General features: G+C 43.6%; 1 protein-coding gene across 7 annotated transcripts in view; it reads right to left on the bottom strand.

Annotated features, from left to right (window-relative positions):
* LOC110535064 (calcineurin-binding protein cabin-1-like) overlaps positions 1–24,550 on the bottom strand; it is an 88,038-nt gene that overhangs the window by 25,924 nt on the left and 37,564 nt on the right. For all 7 annotated transcript variants that reach the window (XR_005034679.1, XM_036935824.1, XM_036935822.1 and 4 more), the window contains 3 exons: positions 6,117–6,280; positions 5,902–5,998; positions 5,075–5,791 (listed from right to left, as the gene is read on the bottom strand). Coding sequence is in view for 6 of the 7 variants with exons in the window: in XM_036935824.1 (XP_036791719.1) it covers positions 5,075–5,791; positions 5,902–5,998; positions 6,117–6,280 (978 nt within the window). In the remaining variant the exon portion in view is untranslated. The remainder of the gene's footprint in view (positions 1–5,074; positions 5,792–5,901; positions 5,999–6,116; positions 6,281–24,550) is intronic.

Raw genomic sequence — 24,550 nt, 5'->3', positions numbered from 1 at the left:
CCCTAGTCTGAGGTCCTCTGAAGCAGGTTTCCATCAAGGATCTCTGTACTTTGCTCTGTTCAGCTTTCCCTCAATCCTGACTAGCCTCCCAGTCCCTGCCGCAGAAAAACATCACAGGATGATGCTGCCACCACCATGCTTCACTGTAGGGATGGTGGCAGATTTCCTCCAGACGTGACGCTTGGCATTCAGGCCAAATAGTTCAATCTTGGTTTCACCAGATAATATGGTGTTTGTTTGGAAATGTTTCTCATGGTCAGAGTCCTTTAGGTGCCTTTTGGGACACTCCAAGTGGGCTGTCATGTTCCTTTAACTGAGGAGTGGCTTCCGTCTGGCCACTCTACCATAAAGACATGATTTGGTGGAGTGCTGCAGAGATGGTTGTCCGACTGGAAGTTTCTCCCATCTCCACACAGGATCTCTGGAGCTCTGTCAGAGTGACCACCGGGTTCTTGGTCACCTCCCTGACCAAGGCCCTTCTTCCCCGATTGCTCAGTTTGGTCGGGCGGCCAACTCTAGAAAGAGTCTTGGTGGTTCCAGGGTTCTTCCATTTACGAATGATGGAGGCCACTGTGTTCTTGGGGACCTTCAATGCTGCAGAACTGTTTTGGTACCCTTCCCCAGATCTGTGCCACGACACAATCCTGTCTCAGAGCTCTAAGGACAATTCCTTGGAGCTCATGGCTTGGTTTTTGCTCTGACATGCACTGTCGACTGTGGGACCTTATCTAGACAGATGTGTGACTTTCAAAATCATGTCCAATCAACTGAATTTACCACAGGTGGACTCCAATCAAGTTGTAGAAACATCAAGGATGATCAATGGAAACAGGATGCTCAATTTAAAGTCTCATAGCCAAGGGTCTGAATACATACGTAAATAAGGTACAGTTGAAGTCTACATACACGTAAGTTTTAGTCATTAAAACTAGTTTTTCAGCCACTCCACAAATTTCCTGTCAACAAAAACTATAGTTTTGGCAAGTCGGTTAGGACATTTATTTTGTGCATGACACAAGTCATTTTTCCATAAATTGTTTACAGACAGATTATTTCACCACTCCAGTTGGTCAGAAGTTTGCATACACTAAGTTGACTGTGCCTTTAAACTGCTTGAAAAAATTATGTAATGGCTTCAGAAGCTTCTGTTAGGCTAATTGACATAATTTGAGTCAATTGGAGGTATACCTGGGGATGTATTTCAAGGCCTACCTTCAAATTCAGTGCCTCTTTGCTTGACATCATGTGAAAATTTAAAGAAATCAGCCAAGACCTCAGAAATATTTTTTGTAGACCTCCACAAGTCTGGTTCATCCTTGGGAGCAATTTCCAAGCGCTTGAAGGTACCACGTTCATCTGTACAAACAATAGTATGCAAGTATAAACACCATGGGAGCACGCAGCCGTCATACCACTCAGGAAGGAGACACGTTCTGTCTCCTAGAGATTAACGTACTTAGGTGTGAAAAGTGCAAATCAATCCCAGAACAACAGCAAAGGACCTTGTGAAGATACTGGAGGAAACTGGTACAAAAGTACCTATTTCCACAGTAAAACGAGTCCTATATCAACATAACCTGAAAGGCCGCTCAACAAGGAAGAAGCCACTGCTCCAAAACCGCCATAAAAAAGCCAGACTACGGTTTGCAACTGCACATGGGGACAAAGATCATACTTTTTGGACAAATGTCCTCTGGTCTGATGAAACAAAAATAGAACTGTTGGCCATAATGACCATCATTATGTTTGGAGGAAAAAGGGGGAGTCTTGCAAGCCGAAGAACACCATCCCAACCGTGAAGCACGGGGGTGGCAGCATCATGTTGTGGGGGTGCTTTGCTGCAGAAGGGACTGGTGCACTTCACAAAATAGATGGCATCATGAGTGAGGAAAATTATGTGGATATATTCTCAAGACATCAGTCAGGAAGTTGAAGCTTGGTCGCAAATGGGTCTTCCAAATGGACAATGACCCCAAGCATACTTCCAAAGTTGTGGAAAAATGGCTTAAGGACAACAAAGTCAAGGTATTGGAGTGGCCATCACAAAGCCCTGACCGCAATCCTATAGAAAAGTTGTGGGCAGAACTGAAAAAGTGTGTGCGAGCAAGGAGGCCTACAAACCTGACTCAGTTACACCAGCTCTGTCAGGAGGAATGGGCCAAAATTCCCCCAACTTATTGTGGGAAGCTTGTGGAAGACTACCCTTAAACGTTTGACCCAAGTTAAACAATTTAAAGTCAATGCTTCCAAATACTAATTGAGTATGTAAAACCTTAGACCCACTGTGTACGTGATGAAATAAATCAATCATTCTCTACTATTTTGACATTTCACATTCTGAAAATAAAAGTGGTGATCCTAACTGACCTAAGACAGGGAATTTTACTAGGATTAAATGTCAGGAATTGTTAAAAACTGAGTTTAAATGTATTTGGCTAAGGCGTATCCAAATGTAAATTAGCAACATAAAAAATATATATGTTTTGCTTTGTCATTGTGGGGTACAGTGCATAGATTGACGAGGAAAAAATAATTTAATCCATTTTAGAATCGGCTGTAACGTAACAAAATGTGGAAAAATGTAGCACGCTATTCCCGTGGTTAATTTTCATGCCAGCCAAGTAGGCTACTCAGGTTGTGAACCAATGTTCTTAATATTAGGAAAGTTGAGAAATAAATATACTAGACCTAGCCTTTAGAAAGCTCATGGGATCCTCTTTTTAATAGAGGCCATCAAAACTTTGTTTTCTTGCGCAATTGCATAGGCTATAGAAAAGTTACGCAATATGGGCTTATAGGAACACTTCTTTAATTCCATGCATCAATGACTTGGCAGACCTGGGGGCCAAAGACTGGGAGGGCTTCAAGAGGCAGCACTCTGAGACAGAGGTTGGTTACACTGGATAGCTGTCATTTTGGATCCGTTTTAGAGGAAGTCCCTCCCCTAGCGTGGTAGAGTGGAGGAGTGGGCTATTCGAGAACTTTCCTTCTTCTGAAGTAGCATAACAGACCTATGAGGGCTTGCCTGGGCACAAACATGTCAGATTAAAGCTGAGCCAAAGCTAACTAAAACTTTTGACATAACCTGCCAACTGCTCTTGCTCTGTACTTTATATTCATGGCTACATCACTGAACTGTAAAACAGATCCAATGGCATGAAACAAAACTGCTGTGCTGCGCAAAAGCCGTGTGGAATTGGGTTAGAAGCTAACTTTTAAGAGATGGCTTGTATTTGGAAAGTGAGAAGCAAGGTGAAGAATTTGGCACTAATACTGTAATTTCGCTTCACTAAAAACATGTTAGGGAAAAGCATGTAGTGTCACTGACTCAACTGTACTAAGAAAGTTGTGTCAAGGCTTGCTCACTTTGTTCAGGAGATATGTAAGCCCTATTAGAGTGTGTCAGAACACTGTCATGTTACCCCTTTCCAGCCACAGGGGGAAAAAAGTCATTTCCCTTGATCGCAAAACATGGGAAGCAAATCTCAGCCAAAGTCTCAGCACACTTTCCAATGGTTTCAATATTATTAACTTGCAAAATAGCATCCGTCAGTGTGCGTGTGAGAGAGAGAAGAGAGAGAAGTGACACTGAAAGAAGCTAAATAGAGCGAGGGTTGTAGTAGCTAGCCATCTCCCTCTCGCCATCTCCCTCTCCCCTTTAGTCGTAGCCCCTCCATCCTCTGTTGCCTCCCACTCCAGCTCCATCTCTGTGGCTTGACACATAGCCAATGTCAGATCAGGTTCCCCACGGTCAGCATTGATCACTAGCTATGCGTCTAGAGGCTGATGAGAGCTGTGCTCAAACAACACCCTCAATGCCAGCCAACAGAAAAGGAGAAGTTGGCTCAGATGCAATACACAAAGTAACTAATCCCTCTATTATTTGATCAGTTCTGCTATGCAAGTGGAAGAAATTATTAAATTAAGTCAACTCAACATTCCGGTTACAGTGCTGCAATAGAAATGTCCCTTTTTGCTCAGTCTATCAAACGGAATCTCAAGAACTAGTAGGGTACCTACTTAATACAACAGTGTCAGTTCTTGGTAACAGAAGTCCAAACTGAATCAGAAGTTTACGTTTAGCTTCAGAGTCAGTGAGCGGGCAAGACCATGACTGGTTCTACACAAGCAGTGCCAGTGCACTAGAAAGGGTCCCAATCACAAAGCACAAAATCATTTTGCTGTCTTGATAAACCAAAGTAAATAAAATGCACAACCTTCACCTTTCAAACAGGTAACGGTTGTCTCAGAAAAACAGGAAACCGTGAGCAATAAATCTGTGTTGTCTGCTGGTAAGACAGAAATAATAAATGGGTCATTCTCTCCGTCTGAATCCACGGAAGCCATTACTGGGCCACGTAATACAGAAGACCTTTCATCGGAAATGAGAAATTCCATCACTGTTGGAAAATAAGACATTTAGAATAATAAACACTTTGTACAGTTCCCTATTAGCTAGGTCAGGATTTACAAAATGTAACGAAAACACCAATTACATTTAGGGTGAGATGTCCTAATGCTTATAATGACTTATTTTACATTTTTAGTCACTTCGCAAACGAGAGAGCAAATACAGAGCAATTATGGTTAAGTGCCTTGCTCAAGGGCACAGGCAGATTTGTTCAACTAGTCGGCTTGGGGATTCAAACCAGCGACCTTTCAGTTGCAGGCCCAATGCTCTTAACCGCTAGGCTGCCTGCTGCCCTTTTATGATTATACTTATGATTATGAGCTGTAAATATTAATAGTGCTATTTGTGTTAAGATCTTAGTTAATACATGTAGCACTGGGAAGATGTTAGGCTAAAAGTGGTCTCGTGTGCTATTTGGTTCCTTATGAAAGTATTTTATAGCAGTTGTATGAGTAGGGAAAGTCCCCTCTGTGTTTCAGGTCTCTTTGCTAAATCAATATCAAAAGGGATTTCCCAAACCCATTTCCCTTTTCAGTGAGTATATATTATGTGTGCATGACATGGCACAGTTATAAATCAATTGTTGATGGGAGAGAGAAATGTGGCTGTAAACGTGACGGTAAACAGGGGAGTTTGTGACAATAACACAAAAGTACAGCATACCTGCTTGATGAGCATGTATGTCTCTGACATGATCTTCTCAATGCGCCCCAGGTCGTAGGTCATGACGTTCTGGCCCTGCTGCCACACCCGGTAGGCATCCAGCAGAAGAGTTTCGCCTGACTCCACGTCATCCAGGAGCTTCCTCTTCCTGCTGGGCCTGCATAGCGCCCCCTGGGCTAGTCCCTGCTCTGCTCCGCTGGCTAACACTGGGCCCTTAGCTACCGGGCACTGGAGCTGCTGCTGCTGCTGCTGTCTGGAGCTGATGCTCAGGTCCTCCAGAGAAAGCTCCGGTGCGCGGCTGCTCTCAACAACTTTCTCCCCAGGCACCAGGACAGTTCTGGGAGACTCAGTGTCTGGTTGTCTGCCCTGAGAGTCTGTGGTCTTGGAGGGACGCCCCCAGTGGCCAGCATCCAGCTCCATGGGCTCCTCTGGCCCTGCTCTGGCCCACTCGCCCACAGCAGCCTCCACCTTCCCAGATGGAGTTCTCTGCTGCTGATCCCCCCTGTTTCTGTCTGTGGCCAGCAGGGCTGGCTGTGTCTGAGGGGTCTCCCGGGACCCAGAGTCAGGGCCTGGGGCAGTGACCTGGGGTTCCTCAGTGAGCTCAGGCTTCTTATGCAGTGCATGACTGCTGTCCTCTGCACTGGGCCTGTTGGACGTGTCCGCTGTTGTCATTTCCCCCATGGAGGGCGCAGGCACTTTGGAAGGCTGCTCTGACACCTGAGAAAGAACAGAGCCCGTCACAACACAAGCAAGAGCATGCTGAAACTATAAACTACGGAGCTGCTTTCAGCTCCTCTCCAAGTGTGTAGAGTGCTTTGGTTGCAAACCCCTGTGAGTTTGTTCAGATTGTCCTCCAGGAATTTTACAGCTAGGAAAAATGCTCTCTGGGCCAAAACCTGACGATCCACATCCCGCAAATACTTCCTTTAAGACATGAGAGAGAGAAAGGAAAGAGAAGAGTAACAAATTCACACAAAAACACTAGAAAAAATGGTTGCCATGAAAAACAGAGAAACATGGTTGAGTCATGAGAGATCCTTACTTTCCCTGGTCAGGGGTTCTCTGGAGCATGAAAGAGAATTTTATCAGTGTGTCGTGGTCCTTCAGCTGAGACAGCACCTCCAGCAAGAGGACGATGGATCGGTTCATATGAGATGCAAAACTGCCAGGGCGATCAATCTCATCCACTGGAATATGCCAGATGCCCTGAAGCAGGAAGGAGGGGAAGAAGAGGGGGAGGAGGAAAAGGAGGAGTCGAAGAGGCAACAGTTCACTAACACTGTTTGGTAGCGTGTCATGGAGACCGGCTTATGTATGACCTCACCTGTCAGGCTAACTAGAGTTCTGTTTCAAAACATATTTTCCACTAACACACTCACAAGGCCAACAGATCCCTGACATGAGCTTTTCAATGTGCCCCACTGGTGGGTTTTCAGTTTAATTAAAAAAGTGCAAAAGCTCAACTGAAAAGTGGATGTACCTGATATTTCTTTTGACATACATGGGGATTTATTTTACACAGACTGATAGTGAAGGAGGGCAAGAGAAAAGGAGAGAGGGATAGAGAAGTGTGACTGTACATTGTTTTAGGCAATATATTAACCACCATACCTCTCCATGTATGAGCATATTACCCAAGATCTGCAGTGCCAGTTTCAAGATAATGATTTTATTTCACCTTTAATTAATCAGGTAGGCCAGTTGAGAACAAGTTCTCATTTACAACTGCGACATGGCCAAGATAAAGCAAAGCGACACAAACAACAGAGTTACACAAACAAAGGTACAGTCAATAACACAATAGACAAATCTATGTACAGTGTGTGCAAATGTAGAAGAGTAGGGAGGTAGAGGCGAAATAATTACAATTTAGCATTAACACTGGAGTGATAGATGTGCAGATGAGGATGTGCAAGTAGAGATACTGGGGGTGCAAAAGAGCAAGAGGATAAATAACAATGTGGGGATGAGGTAGTTGGGTGTGCTATTTACAGACTGGCTGTGTACAGGTACAGTGATCGGTAAGCTGCTCTGACAGCTGATGCTTAAAGTTAGAGAGGGAGATATACGACGTTTTGCAATTCGTTCCAGTCATTGACAGCAGTGAACTGTAAGGAAAGGTGGCCGAAGTAAGTGTTGGCTTTGGGGATGACCAGTGAAATATACCTGCCGGAGCGTGTGCTACGGGTGGATGTTGGTGACTATGGTGACCAGTGAGCTGAGATCAGACGGGGCTTTACCTAGCAGAGACTTATAGATGACCTGGAACCAGTGAGTTTGGTGACGAATATGTAATGAGGGCCAGCCAACAAGAGCATACAGGTCGCAGTGGTGGGTAGTATATGGGGCTTTGGTGACAAAACGGACGGCACTGTGATAGACTGCATCCAGTTTGTTGAGTAGAGTGTTGGAGGCTATTTTGTAAATGACATCGCCGAAGTCAAGGATCGGTAGGATAGTCAGTTTTACGAGAGTATGTTTGGCAGCATAACACAGTGTCCAAAGAAGGGCCAGATGTATACAGAATGGTGTCGTCTGCATAGAGGTAGATCAGAGAATCACCAGCAGCAAGAGCAACATCATTGATATATACAGAGAAAAGAATCAGCCCGAGAATTGAACCCTGTGGCACCCCCATAAAGACTGCCAGAGGTCCGGACAACAGGCACTCCGATTTGACACACTGAACTTTATGTGAGAAGTAGTTGGTGAACCAGACGAGGCAGTCATTTGAGAAACCAAGGCTGTTGAGTCTGCTGATAAGAATACGGTGATTGACAGAGTCGAAAGCCTTGGCCAGGTCGATGAAGACGGCTGCACAGTACGTCTTTTATCGATGGTGGTTATGATATCGTTTAGGACCTTGAGCGTGGCTGAGGTGCACCCATGACCAGCTCGGAAACCAGATTGCCTAATGGAAAAGGCGGGATTCTAAATGGTGGGTGATCTGTTAACTTGGCATTCGAAGATTTTAGAAAGGCAGGGCAGGATGGATATAGGTCTATAACAGTTTGGAGTGATGTGCTTTTGGCCGGGGTAGTCAGGTGGAAAGCATGGCCAGCCGTAGAAAAATGCTTATTGAAATGATTGATTATCGTAGATTTATCAATGGTGACAATGTTTCCTAGCCTCAGTGCAGTGGGCAGCTGGGAGGAGGTGCTCTTACTCTCCATGGACTTTACAGTGTCCCAAAACTTTTGGGAATTAGTGCTACAGGATGCAAATTTCTGTTTAAAAAAAGCTAGCCTTAGCTTTCCTAACTGACTGAGTATATTGGTTCCTGACATCCCTGAAAAGTTGCATATCGCGGAGGCTATTTGATGCTAATGCAGAACGCCACAGGATGTTTTTGTGCTGGTCAAGGGCAGTCAAGTCTGGGGTTCTACATTTTTTGAATGGGGCATGCTTATTTAAGATTGTGAGGAAAGCACTTTTGAATTAGTGCTGGTGAGAGGAAAGTAATGGCAACAGCTAAATGCGTGCTCATTTTACTCACGCAACACAGAGAACACTGATCATGTGCATGGGTCCTTCAATAAACACATTTTTTAACATACAGAATTATGAAGCAAACATTCTGGCCAGCTGGTAGAGGACCATGTTTAAATATCCTTTAGGACCAGGGGTGAAAATAATGCGGTCTGTTGTCCCGGAAAAATAAATAGTGGGGGTACACAGTACTGGTAAAACATGAGCCTACTACAATAACGAAAACAGAATGTCAATAAAAATAAATACAAATTAAACTCTAGGCTACTACACCACTATTTATAATTACCTCATGAAAAACAGGTGGCATAGCCTACACCCCAAAATGCGAGCGAGCAGAATCTACAACCTCTGCATCATCAAGACAGTTGCTTCGTGAGAAGGTGTTAAAGATCACAGTTATCCATTGTTATGTAAATGAAAGCTGAAAAGTACCAAGTGCCTTGATCCGCTGGAGCCATGGCCCAGTGAGACACGGCTGCCAGCGGTGTAAATCTCAAATGGAAACTCGCCACAGTATTTCTTTGTGTGTATGTAGCATGTGCACAGCTTAATGCTACTGCAGACTCCTTCAGGCACTGGGCTGCTAATAGGGCTGACACCAGCAAACAATTAACAGGGGGAAAAAATGGGCAAACCCACAGGAAAGAGAGAAAAAGGAGGTGAAAAGGCAACTGTGGAATTGGAAGATGGGAGCCCTAATGAGAAAACGGAAAGAGTTGCTGTAGGGAGAGACAGTGCCTGAAGAGTGGAGGTGGGGGTGGACTGGGGGTTGACCTCAGGCAGGCATAACAGATCCCGCCCCAGGCAAGCAGCCTCATTAGCGGTGTGTTCTGTCTGGGTTCAGGTTGGTTCAGGGAACCAGAGAGCAGCAGCACATCAAACACACATTGACTTTTTAATTTCAATATCTCTGAAGGATTGGTAAGTCTTCAGAGGACGAGAAGTATCACAGGTAACGATCAATCAGATCTGAACACACGTTATCATGTGACAGCATATGTGACGACCAAAAAACCCAGTGCACATGTCATCCCAGCAGGGGTGTACAGGCAAGGTTCGGTGCTCCACAGCAGAGCTGACTATGTGAGCTGAGCGCAGATTATGGTCTATGTGCAATTTTTTTTGAAACACGTTGTAATGAGCAGCTTAGAGGTGTATACGAAAGGGAGGAGAAGCTGGGCATATCATGATGAAACAAAAACACATGATATGCCTCCACAGAAGCAACTGGCCCGCCCCTACACCAGGGAGCCTCTTCCTCATCCTACCAAACAGGTCCAAACAGGACCACATTGTCTGTTGACATTTTCACAGCCTTTGGTGAGAAGCCAGGCAGGAAAGAAATGCTAAACATAACAGACTTCCCAAAGCGGCTACTGTGTTTTGCCCACCACCCAGGACAATGGATCGGATCCCAGCTGGCGAACCAAAACAACGACGCCGTAAAAGGGGCAGACGAAGCGGTCTTCTGGTCAGGCTCCGGAGATAGGCACATTGCAAACCGCTCCCGACCATAGTACTCACCAATGTCCAGTCTCTTAACAACAAGGTTGATGAAATCCGAGCAAGGGTTGCATTCCATTGAGACATAAGAGACTAACGTTCTTTGCTTCACGGAAACATGGCTCACTCGAGACAAGCTATCGGAGTCGGTACAGCCAGCTGGTTTCTTCACGCATCGCACCGACAGAAACAAGCATCTTTCCGGTAAGAAAGATGATTAACGAGACGTGGTGTGATCATAACAACATACAGGAACTCAAGTCCTTCTGTTCACCTGACTTAGAATTCCTCACAATCAAACGTCGACCGCATTATCTACCAAGATAATTCTCTTTGATTATAATCACAGCCGCATATATTCCCCCCCAAGCAGACAAATCGATGACCCTGAACAAACTTTATTTGACTCTATGTAAACTAGAAACCACATATCCTGAGGCTGCATTCATTGTAGCTGGGGATTTTAACAAGGCTAATCTGAAAACAAGACTCTCTAAATTCTATCAGCATATCGATTGTGCTACCAGGGCTGGTAAAACCCTGGATCATTGTTATTCTAACTTCCGCAAAGCATATAATTCCTCTCCAGCCCTCCTTTTGGAAAAGCTGACCACGACTCCATTTTGTTGCTCCCTGCCTATTGACAGAGACTAAAACAGGAAGCTCCCGCGCTCAGGTCTGTTCAACGCTGGTCCGACCAATCTGATTCCACGCTTCAAGATTGCTTCGATCACGTGGATTGGGATATGTTCCGCATTGCGTCAAACAACATTGATGAATACGCTGATTCGGTGAGCAAGTTTATTAGCAAGTGCATCGGTGATGTTGTACCCACAGAAACTATTAAAACATTCCCAAACCAGAAACCGTGGATTGATGGCAGCATTAGCGCGAACCACTGCTTTTAACCAGGGCAAGGTGACGGGAAACATGACCGAATACAAACCGTGTAGATATTCCCTCCGCAAGGCAATCAAACAAGCTAAGCGTCAGTATAGAGACAAAGTAGAGTCGCAATTCAAAGGCTCAGACACAAGAGGTATGTGGCAGGGTCTACAGCCAATCACAGATTACAAAAAGAAAACCAGCCCCGTCGTGGACGAGGATGTCTTGCTCCCAGACAGACTAAACAACTTCTTTGCTCGCTTTGAGGACAATACAGTGCCACTGACACGGCCCGCTACCAAAACCTGCGGACTCTCCTTCACTGCAGCAGATGTGAGTAAAACATTTAAAAGTGTTAACCCTTGCAAGGCTGCAGGCCCAGACGCATCCACAGCTGCGTCCTCAGAGCATGCGCAGACCAGCTGGCTGGTGTGTTTACGGACATAATCAATCCTTATCCCAGTCTGCTGTTCCCACATGCTTCAAGAGGGCCACCATTTTTCTTGTTCCCAAGAAAGCTTAGGTAACTGAGCGACACCGCCCTGTAGCACTCACGTCATCATGAAGTGCTTTGAGAGACTAGTCAAGGACCATTTCACCTCCACCCTATCTGACACCCTAGACCCACTCCAATTTGCTTACCGCCCCAATAAGTCCACAGACGACGCAATCACAACCACACTGCCCTAACCCATCTGGACAAGAGGAATACCTATGTGAGAATGCTGTTCATCGACTACAGCTCAGCATTTAACACCATAGTACCCTCCAATCATCAAGCTCGAGACCCTGGGTCTCGACCCCACCCTGTAGAGCTGGGTACTGGACTTCCTGACGGGCCGCCCCCAGGAGGTGAGGGTAGGTAACAACATCTCCACCCCGCTGATCCTCAACACTGGGGTCCCACAAGGGTGCGTTCTGAGCCCTCTCCTGTACTCCCTGTTCACCCACAACTGCGTGGCCATGCACGCCTCCAACTCAATCATCAAGTTTGTAGACGACACGACAGTGGTAGGCTTGATTACCAACAACGACGAGACTGCCTACAGGGAGGAGGTGAGGGCCCCCGGAGTGTGGTGTCAGGAAAATAACCTCACACTCAACGTCAACAAAACAAAGGAGATGATCGTGGACTTCAGGAAACAGCAGAGGGAGCACCCCCCTATCCACATCGACGGGACAGTAGTAGAGAGTAAGTTAAGGTAAGGTAGTAAGGTAGTAAGTTAAGTTCCTCGGCGTACACATCACAGACAAACTGAATTGGTCCACCCACACAGACAACGTGGTGAAGAAGGCGCAGCAGCGCCTCTTCAACCTCAGGAGGCTGAAGAAATTTGGCGGGCTGTATCACCGCCTGGTACGGCAACTGCTCCGCCCACAACCGTAAGGCTCTCCAGAGGGTAGTGAGGTCTGCACAACGCATCACCGGGGGCAAACTACCTGCCCTCCAGGACACCTACACCACCCGATGTCACAGGAAGGCCATACAGATCATCAAGGACAACAACCACCCGAGCCACTGCCTGTTCACCACGCTATCATCCAGAAGGCGAGGTCAGTAAAGGTGCATCAAAGCAGGGACCGAGACTGAAAAACAGCTTCTATCTCAAGGCCATCAAACAGCCACCACTAACATTGAGTGGCTGCTCCCAACATACTGACTCAACCCCAGACACTTTAATATTGGAAAAATTGATGTAAAGAATGTATCACTAGCCACTTTAAACAATGCCACTTAATATAATGTTTACATAACCTACATTACTCATCTCATATGTATATACTGTACTCAATACCATCTACTGCATCTTGCTTATGCCGTTCTGTACCATCACTCATTCATATATCTTTATGTACATATTCTTCATCCCTTTACACTTGTGTGTATGAGGTAGTTGTGAAATTGTTAGGTTAGATTACGCGTTGGTTATTACTGCATTGTCGGAACTAGAAGCACAAGCATTTCGCTACACTCGCATTAACATCTGCTAACCATGTGTATGTGACAAATAAAAATGTATTTGACATTTCTCCAAAAATACAAATGTAAAGTGATAAGTTGTATTGGGACTTTTAGTTTAGAAGGATCAAACAAATCAGGATGTTTAACAGCAACCTAAGTCTGCAATCTTCCCTTTAAACGTTCAATGCACAGCTTACCAAATGCCTCCAAACAAGACTAGGAGTAGTATGGCTGGTGAGGGGGTGATCTGGTGCTCACTTCGATAAACAGATCTAAGGGAGGTGGGGTGGGGGGAGTTCCCCCATGGGCAAAATAAATCTGTTTAGGCAGATGTGAAGTCATGGCTTTGCACAGATTATGCTGTAGCACAACAGATATAGCAGATATACATGACTTTACCATCAATGATTTTGAAGCATATTTTTTAGGGGAAAAGTGAGGGAAAATTTTAGCTTTGGCTTGGAACATAAAGTTAATGTGTCACTCAGGCATCAAGAGTGGGGTAGAATTTCAAGTTAGAGAAAAATATCAATTTTTAAATATCCATATCCGTTTCAGGAAGCATTTGATTTTTTATTATCAAAATGTGGCATTCTGGAACATGTGAACTTTCATGCGACTTAATAACAAACTTGTTTGCCATCTGTAAATACAAATAATATTGTGAAATGACGAGCCTATTTGGTTTAGCCATGGAAAAAGACAGGAACCTTCCCGCTAGCCATGACTGGCTGAGATAATGGATGGGCTGGACATGCAGAGAGAGGAGTTGGGATTGGTCTGCCATGTAGCCTGCTTCTCAAATCAAATCACATTTTATTGGTCACATACACATGGTTAGCAGATGTTATTGCGAGTGTAGAGAAATGTTTCTGTTCAGCATGAGCTGCTCGGTATGTGTAGATAATACTTGCTACCGCAGCTTTTTTGAAAGATATAACGTTAGCCATGTAGAACTGCAAAAATTAGGCTACTGCTCACAACAACATTGCTGCCCTGAATTTAGCAGGTGCTATCGACAAATATCAGTGGGAAAAAAGTTTTGATGGACTACTTTCTGCACAAGGTCAGTGTCAACTCAAGTGACTTGACACAACGTGGGCCAAACAAGCTGTACAAGTAAAATGGAGTTAAAGGGGTTCCAGTCTGCCATGAAGCATTCATCCACATATCCAATATTTTCTTTGCCAAAAAACCCGATACCGATATTTACAACTTCAGCAGCCTTTTAAACACTCTAGTACAGTTAAATAGTTGACACACACACACCAAAAAGTTATTTTGTTGGCATTTACATATGTCTCCATTGCCAGTAAAACATAATCAAAACCTAATTCTTTCACTTACTTGCTGTGCAGTTTCGTTTATTTGTTCAGTCATTTCATTCTCAACCAGGATTTCATCATACATGTCAAACAGTGAAGTTTCAGCTCTATCTATCCGTGGCCTCATCTATCGTGGGTCCTCTTCGGTGCGCACTGTCACTGTGTCCATTTCCATCTTGTCCAGCTGTGTCTAACATTTCACGTAAACCCTGTTTCTTGTCTTCATCAAAGTAGCGGTCCTTGTACCTAGCACAGAGCATTGTGGCGACACAGTAAAGAGTCTCAGAGAGAATGCCACCGAATCGCTTGTTCACAGCCACAAGTAGAGTACTTTTGCAAGTTATTAACCCCACGGTCTGTGTCGGCAGTTTTGTTGAACAGGCGTTTCAATGCCACGACAGAGGGTATTATGTCTGCTGCAGACGCAGTTGATGAGCTTATTTCTCGAGTCAGTTGTTCAAATGGCGCTAGGACTGTGTTCATGTTTCCAAGTTTCAAATGACATTGAAATGGCAGCAGCGGTATGAGAACCAGCACATTCTTGAGCATGCAATACGGCTTTCCTCAGTATGAAATCCTCATCGACCCACTGTGCTGTCAGACTCAGCATGCTTATGGGGCTGACATCGCTGGTCCAAATGTCAGTCGTGAAGCTAATAGCAGTGATGCCCATAGCAAGTAGCTCATGGATGTACATTTCAACAATACTGTGCAACTCCGGTAGGGCAACATCTGAAAAACAGCGCCTACTTGGTAGTGTGTACCGGGGCTCGAGGTGCTCGACCAGTCGGCGAAAGCCAACATCATCAACGACAAAGAAGGGTTGATTGTCAAGAGCAATGAATGCTATTATCTTGCCGTTAATGGATTTCGCTTTTGAGTTGTCTCTTGTTTTGCTGTTTTTTTCTGCTTTTGTTTTAAGTAGTCGCTGAACGTCTGGGGATGATTCACTTTCAAATTAGTAATTAGGTTTGTGCTATTGAAAGATTTCACTTTCTCCCCTCCTTGGGAAATAATAGCAGCACAAACGTTGCACATGGCCTTTTTGCTATCTTCAGTTGAAACTTAACAATAGATCCACACCGCAGACATTGTGGGCTAGGTTAGAAATGCTGTGTTGCACGTGTAGCGCTGTATTTTGTGTGGCGTTATTACGTCATCTAGCTAAGTTATATAGATATGCACGCCAGCTTTGACATCAGTTTTGCACATCAACTTTAAACTAGACACCGATGCCAGCATTTTTAGCTAATATCGGCTTCCCTAGTTTTAATAAAATCAACTATATACATTGAGCTTGTTTGATGCTTTAAATGTTACTGTTTGATGAAATAAGACAAATTACTCAAGAGGGAGCCAGAGATCAAGATAACCATAAGAGAAAAACCTGACCTAACCATTTTCCTTACATTACTCTCCTGAAGTTGCTGGTAATAGGCTACACGAGGAGTCTGTAACCTTTCTCATGTGGAATCTTACCATTTCTACCGATCCATCTTACCATTTCTACCGATCTGCGTGCCAGTTATGGTTTTCATAAGCACATTTTCGTGGAATAGTTTCAATTCATTTATAATAATGTCTTCATATCATTGTGGTTAATCAAAATTCTATCCAAATCGAAAATGAAAAACCTAAAAACTAACTTCTATTAACATTTCCAAAATAGCCTACATAAATCCAACAAATAAAAACCATTGCAGCCAGCAGGTAGAAAAAATCCTGATAAAAATAAATATCCTATAAATCACATTGGCTACACATGGCCTGTCTGCAACGGACTTGAAATATTGTATCAACTATTAACTTGGGTCCGGCCCAAAGCTCACGCTAGCGAACTTTATTGTATAAAATATTATTTCTGGGCCCTCAAGAGTTTCCCGTACCAGTGAGCTTGTGACAGATACAACTTTAGGCTATTACCGCAAGGGATAAGAAGCTGTGCTTAAGATGGGCAGGAGCTCACTGGAGCCGAGTACCGGCACCTCAAATGTTCTACCGTTTGAGCTCCTGTTCCTCTTATAGAATATTAGCTCAAAAGTATTTTGGATTCCTGCACCTAAATATAAATACTATTATAGTCCTACTTCTATGCGTAATCAGGTGCGCAAGGAATAATTTTGCAACATGAGACATAATCGAGGTGGTCGGTCACAAATGGTTAACAATTTTCCTAAAATGGTAACTAGTAACACTTGTTTGTGCGCCTGTTGATGTTGATGAATCCTCCTTGGTAGAAGTGAAAACAAATATTTGACTCAAATGAATTACAACCAGTTTCAAAAATGACATGCCGCACCACTGATTATCAACATTACATTTTTCTTCTTCTAATGGAAGTCAAGATTTGCTACTTATTTGTTGCTCTCTGCAGCAATTGTTTACAAGCTGTTCAGGGGTAAATGTTATTGTTCTCACGGTCTGTGTGAGAGATGGAGATGCGTTTACACCACTGGCCCACGCACAACACAAGCTCTATCACAGGGAATTCACAATGTATAATTTGATCAGGCATTAAACATCGCAACATAATAATGACTGCATCAATAATTCAGGCAGACATGAAAGAATTTGCCTTCTGCTTATGTTTTGTCCCTGGCAGCCAACCTTGGAGCTAGAATCCTTAGTTACTACATCATATAATTAATATGTACAGTGCCTTGCGAAAGTATTCGGCCCCCTTGAACTTTGCGACCCTTTGCCTCATTTCAGGCTTCAAACATAAAGATATAAAACTGTATTTTTTTGTGAAGAATCAACAACAAGTGGGACACAATCATGAAGTGGAACGACATTTATTGGATATTTCAAACTTTTTTAACAAATCAAAAACTGAAAAATTGGGCGTGCAAAATTATTCAGCCCCCTTAACCTCTTAGAGCTCTAGGGGCGCTATTTCATTTTTGGATAAAAAACGTTCCCGTTTTAAGCGCGATATTTTGTCACGAAAAGATGCTCGACTATGCATATTCTTGACAGTTTTGGAAAGAAAACACTCTGAAGTTTCAGAATCTGCAAAGATTTTGTCTGTAAGTGCCCCAGAACTCATTCTACAGGCGAAACCAAGATGATGCATCACCCAGGAATTAGCAGAATTTCTGAAGCTCTGTTTTCCATTCTCTCCTTATATGGCTGTGATTGCGCAACGAATGAGCCTACACTTTCTGTCGTTCGCCCAAGGTCTTAGCAGCATTGTGACGTATTTGTAGGCATATCATTGGAAGATTGACCATAAGAGACTACATTTTCCAAGTGTCCGCCTGGTGTCCTGCGTCGAATTCGGTGCGCAATTGCCAGCTGCTTCCACTTTACCATTTGATTCAGGGGAGAAAGCATGTGTCCAAGAACGATGTATCAATGAAGAGATATGTGAAAAACACCTTGATGATTGATTCTAAACAACGTTTGCCATGTTTTCAGTCGATATTATGGAGTTAATTTGGAAAAAAGTTTGCGTTTTGAGGACTGAATTTATGGATTTTTTTTGGTAGCCAAATGTGATGTATAAAACGGAGCTATTTCTAATACACAAGGAATCTTTTTGGAAAAACTGAGCATCTGCTATCTAACTGAGAGTATCCTCATTGAAAACATCAGAAGTTCTTCAAAGGTAAATGATTTTATTTGAAGGCTTTTATGTTTTTGTTAATGTTGCGTGCTGGATGCTAACGCTAATGCTAACGCTAAATGCTAACGCGAAATGCTAACTCTAGCTAGCTACTTTTACACAAATTATTGTTTTCCTATGGTTGAGAAGCATATTTTGAAAATCTGAGATGACAGTGTTGTTTACAAAAGGCTAAGCTTGAGAGATGGCATATTTATTTCATTTCATTTGCGATTTTCATAAATAGTTAACGTTGTGTTATGCTAATGAGCTTGCTGATAGATTTACACAATCCTGGATACAGGGGTTTTTTCATAGCTAAACGTGACGCAGAAAACGGAGCGATTTGTCCTAAACAAATAATCTTTCAGGAAAAACTGAACATTTGCTATCTGAGAGTCTCCTCATTGAAAACATCTGAAGTTCTTCAAAGGTAAATGATTTTTTTGAATGCTTTTCTGTTTTTTTGTGTAAATGTAGCCAGCTGAATGCTAATGCTAAATGCTACGTTAGCCATCAATACTGTTACACAAATGCTTGTTTTGCAATGGTTGAGAAGCATATTTTGAAAATCTGAGATGACAGTGTTGTTAACAAAAGGCTAAGCTTGAGAGCTAGCATATTTATTTCATTTCATTTGCGATTTTCATGAATAGTTAACGTTGCGTTATGGTAATGAGCTTGAGTCTGTATTCACGAACCCGGATCCGGGATGGGGAGATCAGAAAGGTTAAGTTAATACTTTGTAGCGCCACCTTTTGCTGCGATTACAGCTGTAAGTCGCTTGGGGTATGTCTCTATCAGTTTTGCACATCGAGAGACTGACATTTTTTCCCATTCCTCCTTGCAAAACAGCTCGAGCTCAGTGAGGTTGGATGGAGAGCATTTGTGAACAGCAGTTTTCAGTTCTTTCCACAGATTCTCGATTGGATTCAGGTCTGGACTTTGACTTGGCCATTCTAACACCTGGATATGTTTATTTTTGAACCATTCCATTGTAGATTTTGCTTTATGTTTTGGATCATTGTCTTGTTGGAAGACAAATCTCCGTCCCAGTCTCAGGTCTTTTGCAGACTCCATCAGGTTTTTTTCCAGAATGATCCTGTATTTGGCTCCATCCATCTTCCCATCAATTTTAACCATCTTCCCTGTCCCTGCTGAAGAAAAGCAGGCCCAAACCATGATGCTGCCACCACCATGTTTGACAGTGGGGATGGTGTGAGTTGTGTTGCTTTTACGCCAAACATAACGTTTTGCATTGTTGCCAAAAAGTTCAATTTTGGTTTCATCTGACCAGAGCACCTTCTTCCACATGTTTGGTGTGTCTCCCAGGTGGCTTGTGGCAAACTTTAAACTACACTTTTTATGGATATCTTTAAGAAATGGCTTTCTTCTTGCCACTCTTCCATAAAGGCCAGATTTGTGCAATATACGACTGATTGTTGTCCTATGGACAGAGTCTCCCACCTCAGCTGTAGATCTCTGCAGTTCATCCAGAGTGATCATGGGCCTCTTGGCTGCATCTCTGATCAGTCTTCTCCTTGTATGAGCTGAAAGTTTAGAGGGACGGCCAGGTTTTGGTAGATTTGCAGTGGTCTGATACTCCTTCCATTTCAATATTATCACTTGCACAGTGCTCCTTGGGATGTTTAAAGCTTGGGAAATCTTTTTGTATCCAAATCCGGCTTTAAACTTCTTCACAACAGTATCTCGGACCTGTCTGGTGTGTTCCTTGTTCTTCATGATGCTCTCTGCGCTTTTGACGGACCTCTGAGACTATCACAGTGCAGGTGCATTTATACTGAGACTTGATTACACACAGGTGGATTGTATTTATCATCATTAGTCATTTAGGTCAACATGGGATCATTCAGAGATCCTCACTGAACTTCTGGAGAGAGTTTGCTGCACTGAAAGTAAAGGGGCTGAATAATTTTGCACGCCCAATTTTTCAGTTTTTGATTTGTTAAAAAAGTTTGAAATATCCAATAAATGTCGTTCCACTTCATGATTGTGTCCCACTTGTTGTTGATTCTTCACAAAAAAATACAGTTTTATATCTTTATGTTTGAAGCCTGAAATGAGGCAAAAGGTCGCAGAATACTTTCGCAAGGCACTGTACATACTGTCATGACGTTGGCCTGGGGGTAGGTTTCATGACAGTCATAAATTTCCCCCTTTTTCCTCTCTCTACCCTACTGATGTTACATTTGCAAAACCCTTGGTTAACATATAGATTCTGGGAACATCAGTAGGTGGGGGGAAATTAACTATATTCTGGTAATCCAACCAATTGAACATATGCGGTGGTACTTAATGAATATGATGTCAGTTCGGTTGTCATCTGAGACATTCTCATCAATGATAAGATAACAAACTCTACAGTGGAAAGTCTACACATCAGAGTTATCGGATTCACATGGAATTGTTGTTCAATTTAAATGTTTGAATATGAAATTATTCGTGATGGGATGAAATGTGATTTTAGCATCTAAAATGTGAAATTTGGGTTTTCAATAGATGAGGCTCTGCTCAATCAGTGGCCCACCCCTGTGAAGGGACATGGGCTATAAAACTTTTCAAACACGCCCTCCTCTCCCTTCCTATAAAGCCTTGACGACAATATAACCTCCTGTTCCGAGGACATGAGGACGACGGTCCGATGTCAGAATGGTTCAGATAATAACTACAGAACGAAGCCAACATCAGCATGAGCTTTGGTTGCAAATGGTATGAACTTTGAACTCTTATTCACTACAGAAGTGATACCTCCTAGCCGTTGAGTTAGCAACAGCAGATGCAAATGAGGGTTAGGAAGGAACAGACAGAGTATCCCGTCTACCACACAACGACGTTACTACAATGTATTCAATTTACCAGCAGAGACATTCTTCAAAGGACAAAGGACTCGGTTTGGCAACACGGCCTTCCATCTACCACCAACCTACCGAAGCGCAGCTCAGAGTAAATATTTATTGCATTTTCCTTTTCGAAATGGGCGGTAATTTAGAATGCATAAGATATAAGAATGCATAAGATGCATAAGTCTTCCCGCTCTTTCACTCAAACCCAGCCCCTTTTCTTTTGTGTAACCATCTGTCATATCTGTTCCGCCCGCTAGGGACATTTTCCTGTATGACGTAATTTGTAATCAAGTTATGATTTAATTATGTGTATGTGTAATTAGTTAGGTATTTAGTAAATAAATAATTAAACCCAATTTTGTATTGCTGATTCAACTTGTTAGCCAGGGTTTGTGCAGATAACCAAGATTTACAACTTTCAAATGAGACTGAATTAAGATGATGATTAATATTGACTGCTATTGATGTAAAATATTACTAGGTCTTTAAGAGTTTATTCAGAAGATAACAGCTCAATAAATATTATTTTGTGGTGCCCCGACTCTCTAGTTAATTACATTTACATGATTAGCTCAATCAGGTAATATTCATTACGGATAAATTATTTTATAGAATAGCATGTCATATCACTTAATCCGGCATAGCCAAAGACACACTAATTCTTGAAGAATATAACTTATAAATACCTCATGAGCTTAGTTCAACTGTTGTACCCCATCCTAACCCAAAATATAAGCTTGTTATACTCCAATGTTTGCAAACAAAGTAAATGTAAACAAACACTGTATAGCCTCAAAACATGGTTAAAACTATAATTTTGCTATCGTGGCTGGTCAGTCCTTGCATACATAGTCAGTCCTTCCATCCCTCAGCTTTTGACCAAAAACACAGGCAGGGTGACCGCTTTGTTAGTGCGTCAATTCCAGATTTAAAATTCCAGATTTAAGAAGATAGATAAAACAAGAAAATTAAAGAACGTTAAAGGTCTATTCTCCCTTGATGCTAGAAGTCCTAGCATGCATAGATCAGCCTGGCCCACACCACCCCTCCTCTCAGATGGAACCGCTCTAACCCTCCATGCCTGGGACTCTCAATCCACAATACGTTATAGTGTAGCAGGTAGCCTATCAAATAACACCACCACTGTGATGCAAGAGACCACATTCATCTCCATAGTGGGACCATGCTTTTCAGAGTTGTCCGGGACTGATCATGTTTCCTGGGGAGGCTAGTTATCCCTCATGTGGGTTACATTACCATGGGTTACACTACCAATCAATTTAGTCAGTAAAAGCCTAATAGTCTAATTCATAACACTCTCAATAAATATTACAACCAACTTCCCCTACTGTTCAGTCATTTTTGCAATCATTGTCCGTCCCCCCCACGATAAAATCGGGGAGGGGACTGTGGATCCATCTCCGTACACTAGCACATTCGTCACAAGCAAGAGCTAAGATTTTGACTAAATTTGGCATAGAGACGCGGCATTTACAAAATTACACTGATTGGCCAAATTGTGGCGCAATAACAAGCAATGGAGAATGCTAACTTTGAAAGGTCACGCCCCTAACACCGTTTGACCTAAAGACATGACATTATGTACATAGGTCCCTCTCTTCACAAGGAACACATTTGCCTCAAGGACCCATAATAAGGTAGATTTTCAGCCATTTAAAATGCTACTCTGGCAACGAATGACCGACCTGCACGAAATTTGCTACATGGTCATCAATGAACAAAGGTCTCAATGCAATATTTTCCAGACTAGTACCTAAACAACATGGCCGCTATTGACCAATAAACATTCACGTTGGAGCCTCCCGGGTGGCGCAGTGGTTAAGGGTGCTGTACTGCAGCGCCAGCTGCGCCACCAGAGACTCTGGGTTCGCGCCCAGGCTCTGTCGTAACCGGCCGCGACCGGGAGGTCCGTGGGGCGTCGTCCGGTTAGGAAGGGTTTGGCCGGTAGGGAAATCCTTGTCTCATCGTGCACCAGCGACTCCTGTGGCGGGCCGGGCGCTGTGCGTGCTAACCAAGGTTGCCAGGTGCACGGTGTTTCCTCCGACACATAGGTGCGGCTGGCTTCCGGGTTGGATGGCGCTGTGTTAAGAAGCAGAGCGGCTTGGTTGGGTTGTGTATCGGAGGACGGATGACTTTCAACCTTCGTCTATCCCGTACGGGAGTTGTACGCCCGTACGGGAGTTGTAGCGATGAGACAAGATAGTAGCTACTAAAAAACAATTGGATACCACGAAATTGGGAAGGAAAAGTGGTAAAATAAAAATTACAAAAAATAAAAAAACATTCACGTTGGAGTGTTCTGGCACATAAATGCATATAAAACCAGTAAAGGATATTGTTATAGTAACACAATTTGGTACATGTTGCAAACACTGTCAAGACAACATGTGCAAGAACATGGCGCTATAACAGGCACATGTTTATCTCTCTTGATCTGTTTGACTCAGAGTGATGAAATTTGGCACATGCTCAGGGATAGGAGTCTAGCTATGGGATAGGAGTCTAGCTACACAATATCTCAGACCCACTGGCCTGATTTTGAGGGAAATTTGGGTGAATGAATGAGTCTTGCCATAGAGAGCCGCCATTTACAAAATTACACTGATTGGCCTAAGGGGGGTGCTGCATTATACGTGGGGGACGACATGTTTGTTGCCTTGTTAGGCTTTTATTTTCTGCTTGTTGAGTACCTCCCCTCCAATCACTCCCTCCCTCCCCCCCAGCTCCCCTCACTCCCCCTAGCCAAGCCATAACCCATTAATCCCCTCCACATGCCTACTTTATGTCAGAACACATCACCTCAGGCTCAAACAAACATCTCACATCGTTAGCTCCTATCAAACCTTTACACCCTGCAGAACAGCAAAACCAACAGTTAAGGGGAAACACTGAAATAGCAACAGGAAATTACTTTTACTACGCACTTTCTTACAATGAGTTTTCCATATCACTCCAATATTTATTTTTTCACTCTCTCTCTGTACAACACCATGCTATTCTTGAGAAAAGACATGCGTAGAGTAAGCAACCTCTGTTGCAAGCAGGGGGCTCAACACAACTCTTCCTCCTTCTCCATAGGCCAACTCAACTGACTCACCCCCCCCCCCCCATGCCTTGTAGAATTACTACACTAACTCTACAAATGGTGGAATTCCACTCACATAAACAAGATTATTCAACCATGTGCGTTTTCCCCAGTAAACAGAGAGTGAGAAAGAAAAAGAGAGCGAGAGAAAGGCACGAAACGAGAGAGAGAGAGAGAGACACTCACCATCACCAACGAAAGCTACTCCACTCGTGTCTGTGTGTATTCTTTTGGATGGTTTCCTGCTGGCTGTAGCAGCACCAGAGCCCCTGGCAGCACCCCCCACCCCCCCCACCCACAGAGCAACTCACACTCAGATAGCGGGGGGTGGATTGCAGGCAGGCGCTGGGGCTGCGAAAGCTGCAGGAGAGAAGAGCTGCGCACGGCAGAGCTGGAGAAGGAGGAGAGGAGGGGGGCAGCCGCCTGGACGAGGAGAGGAGAAACGGTGCTGGCGTCAGGGCCCAGAGACTCAGCATGCCAGTGACAGACGGGCTGACTCGCTCCTCTCTCTTTTTCAAACCATGCCATCTCAAAACAAAAACACCCACGCACTCTCTCTCCCCTGACCCCAGCCTGCTCGGGTTCTTTCCCTCCACTCGCACTCTATACACATCCTAGTGCCCACCCCTTTAGACTGTACCCATCCAATCAGAGACAGGTTGACTTACTCCCACCCATAAGCACACACCCACACAATACACAAACAGAAGGGAGAGAGAGCACTGAGGAAA

This window comes from Oncorhynchus mykiss, chromosome 11 (genome assembly GCF_013265735.2).
Source record: "Oncorhynchus mykiss isolate Arlee chromosome 11, USDA_OmykA_1.1, whole genome shotgun sequence".
NCBI classification, from domain to species: domain Eukaryota; kingdom Metazoa; phylum Chordata; class Actinopteri; order Salmoniformes; family Salmonidae; genus Oncorhynchus; species Oncorhynchus mykiss.
Note: the sequence above shows the minus strand (reverse complement) of the source record. Positions and strands in the feature narration are given on the sequence as shown.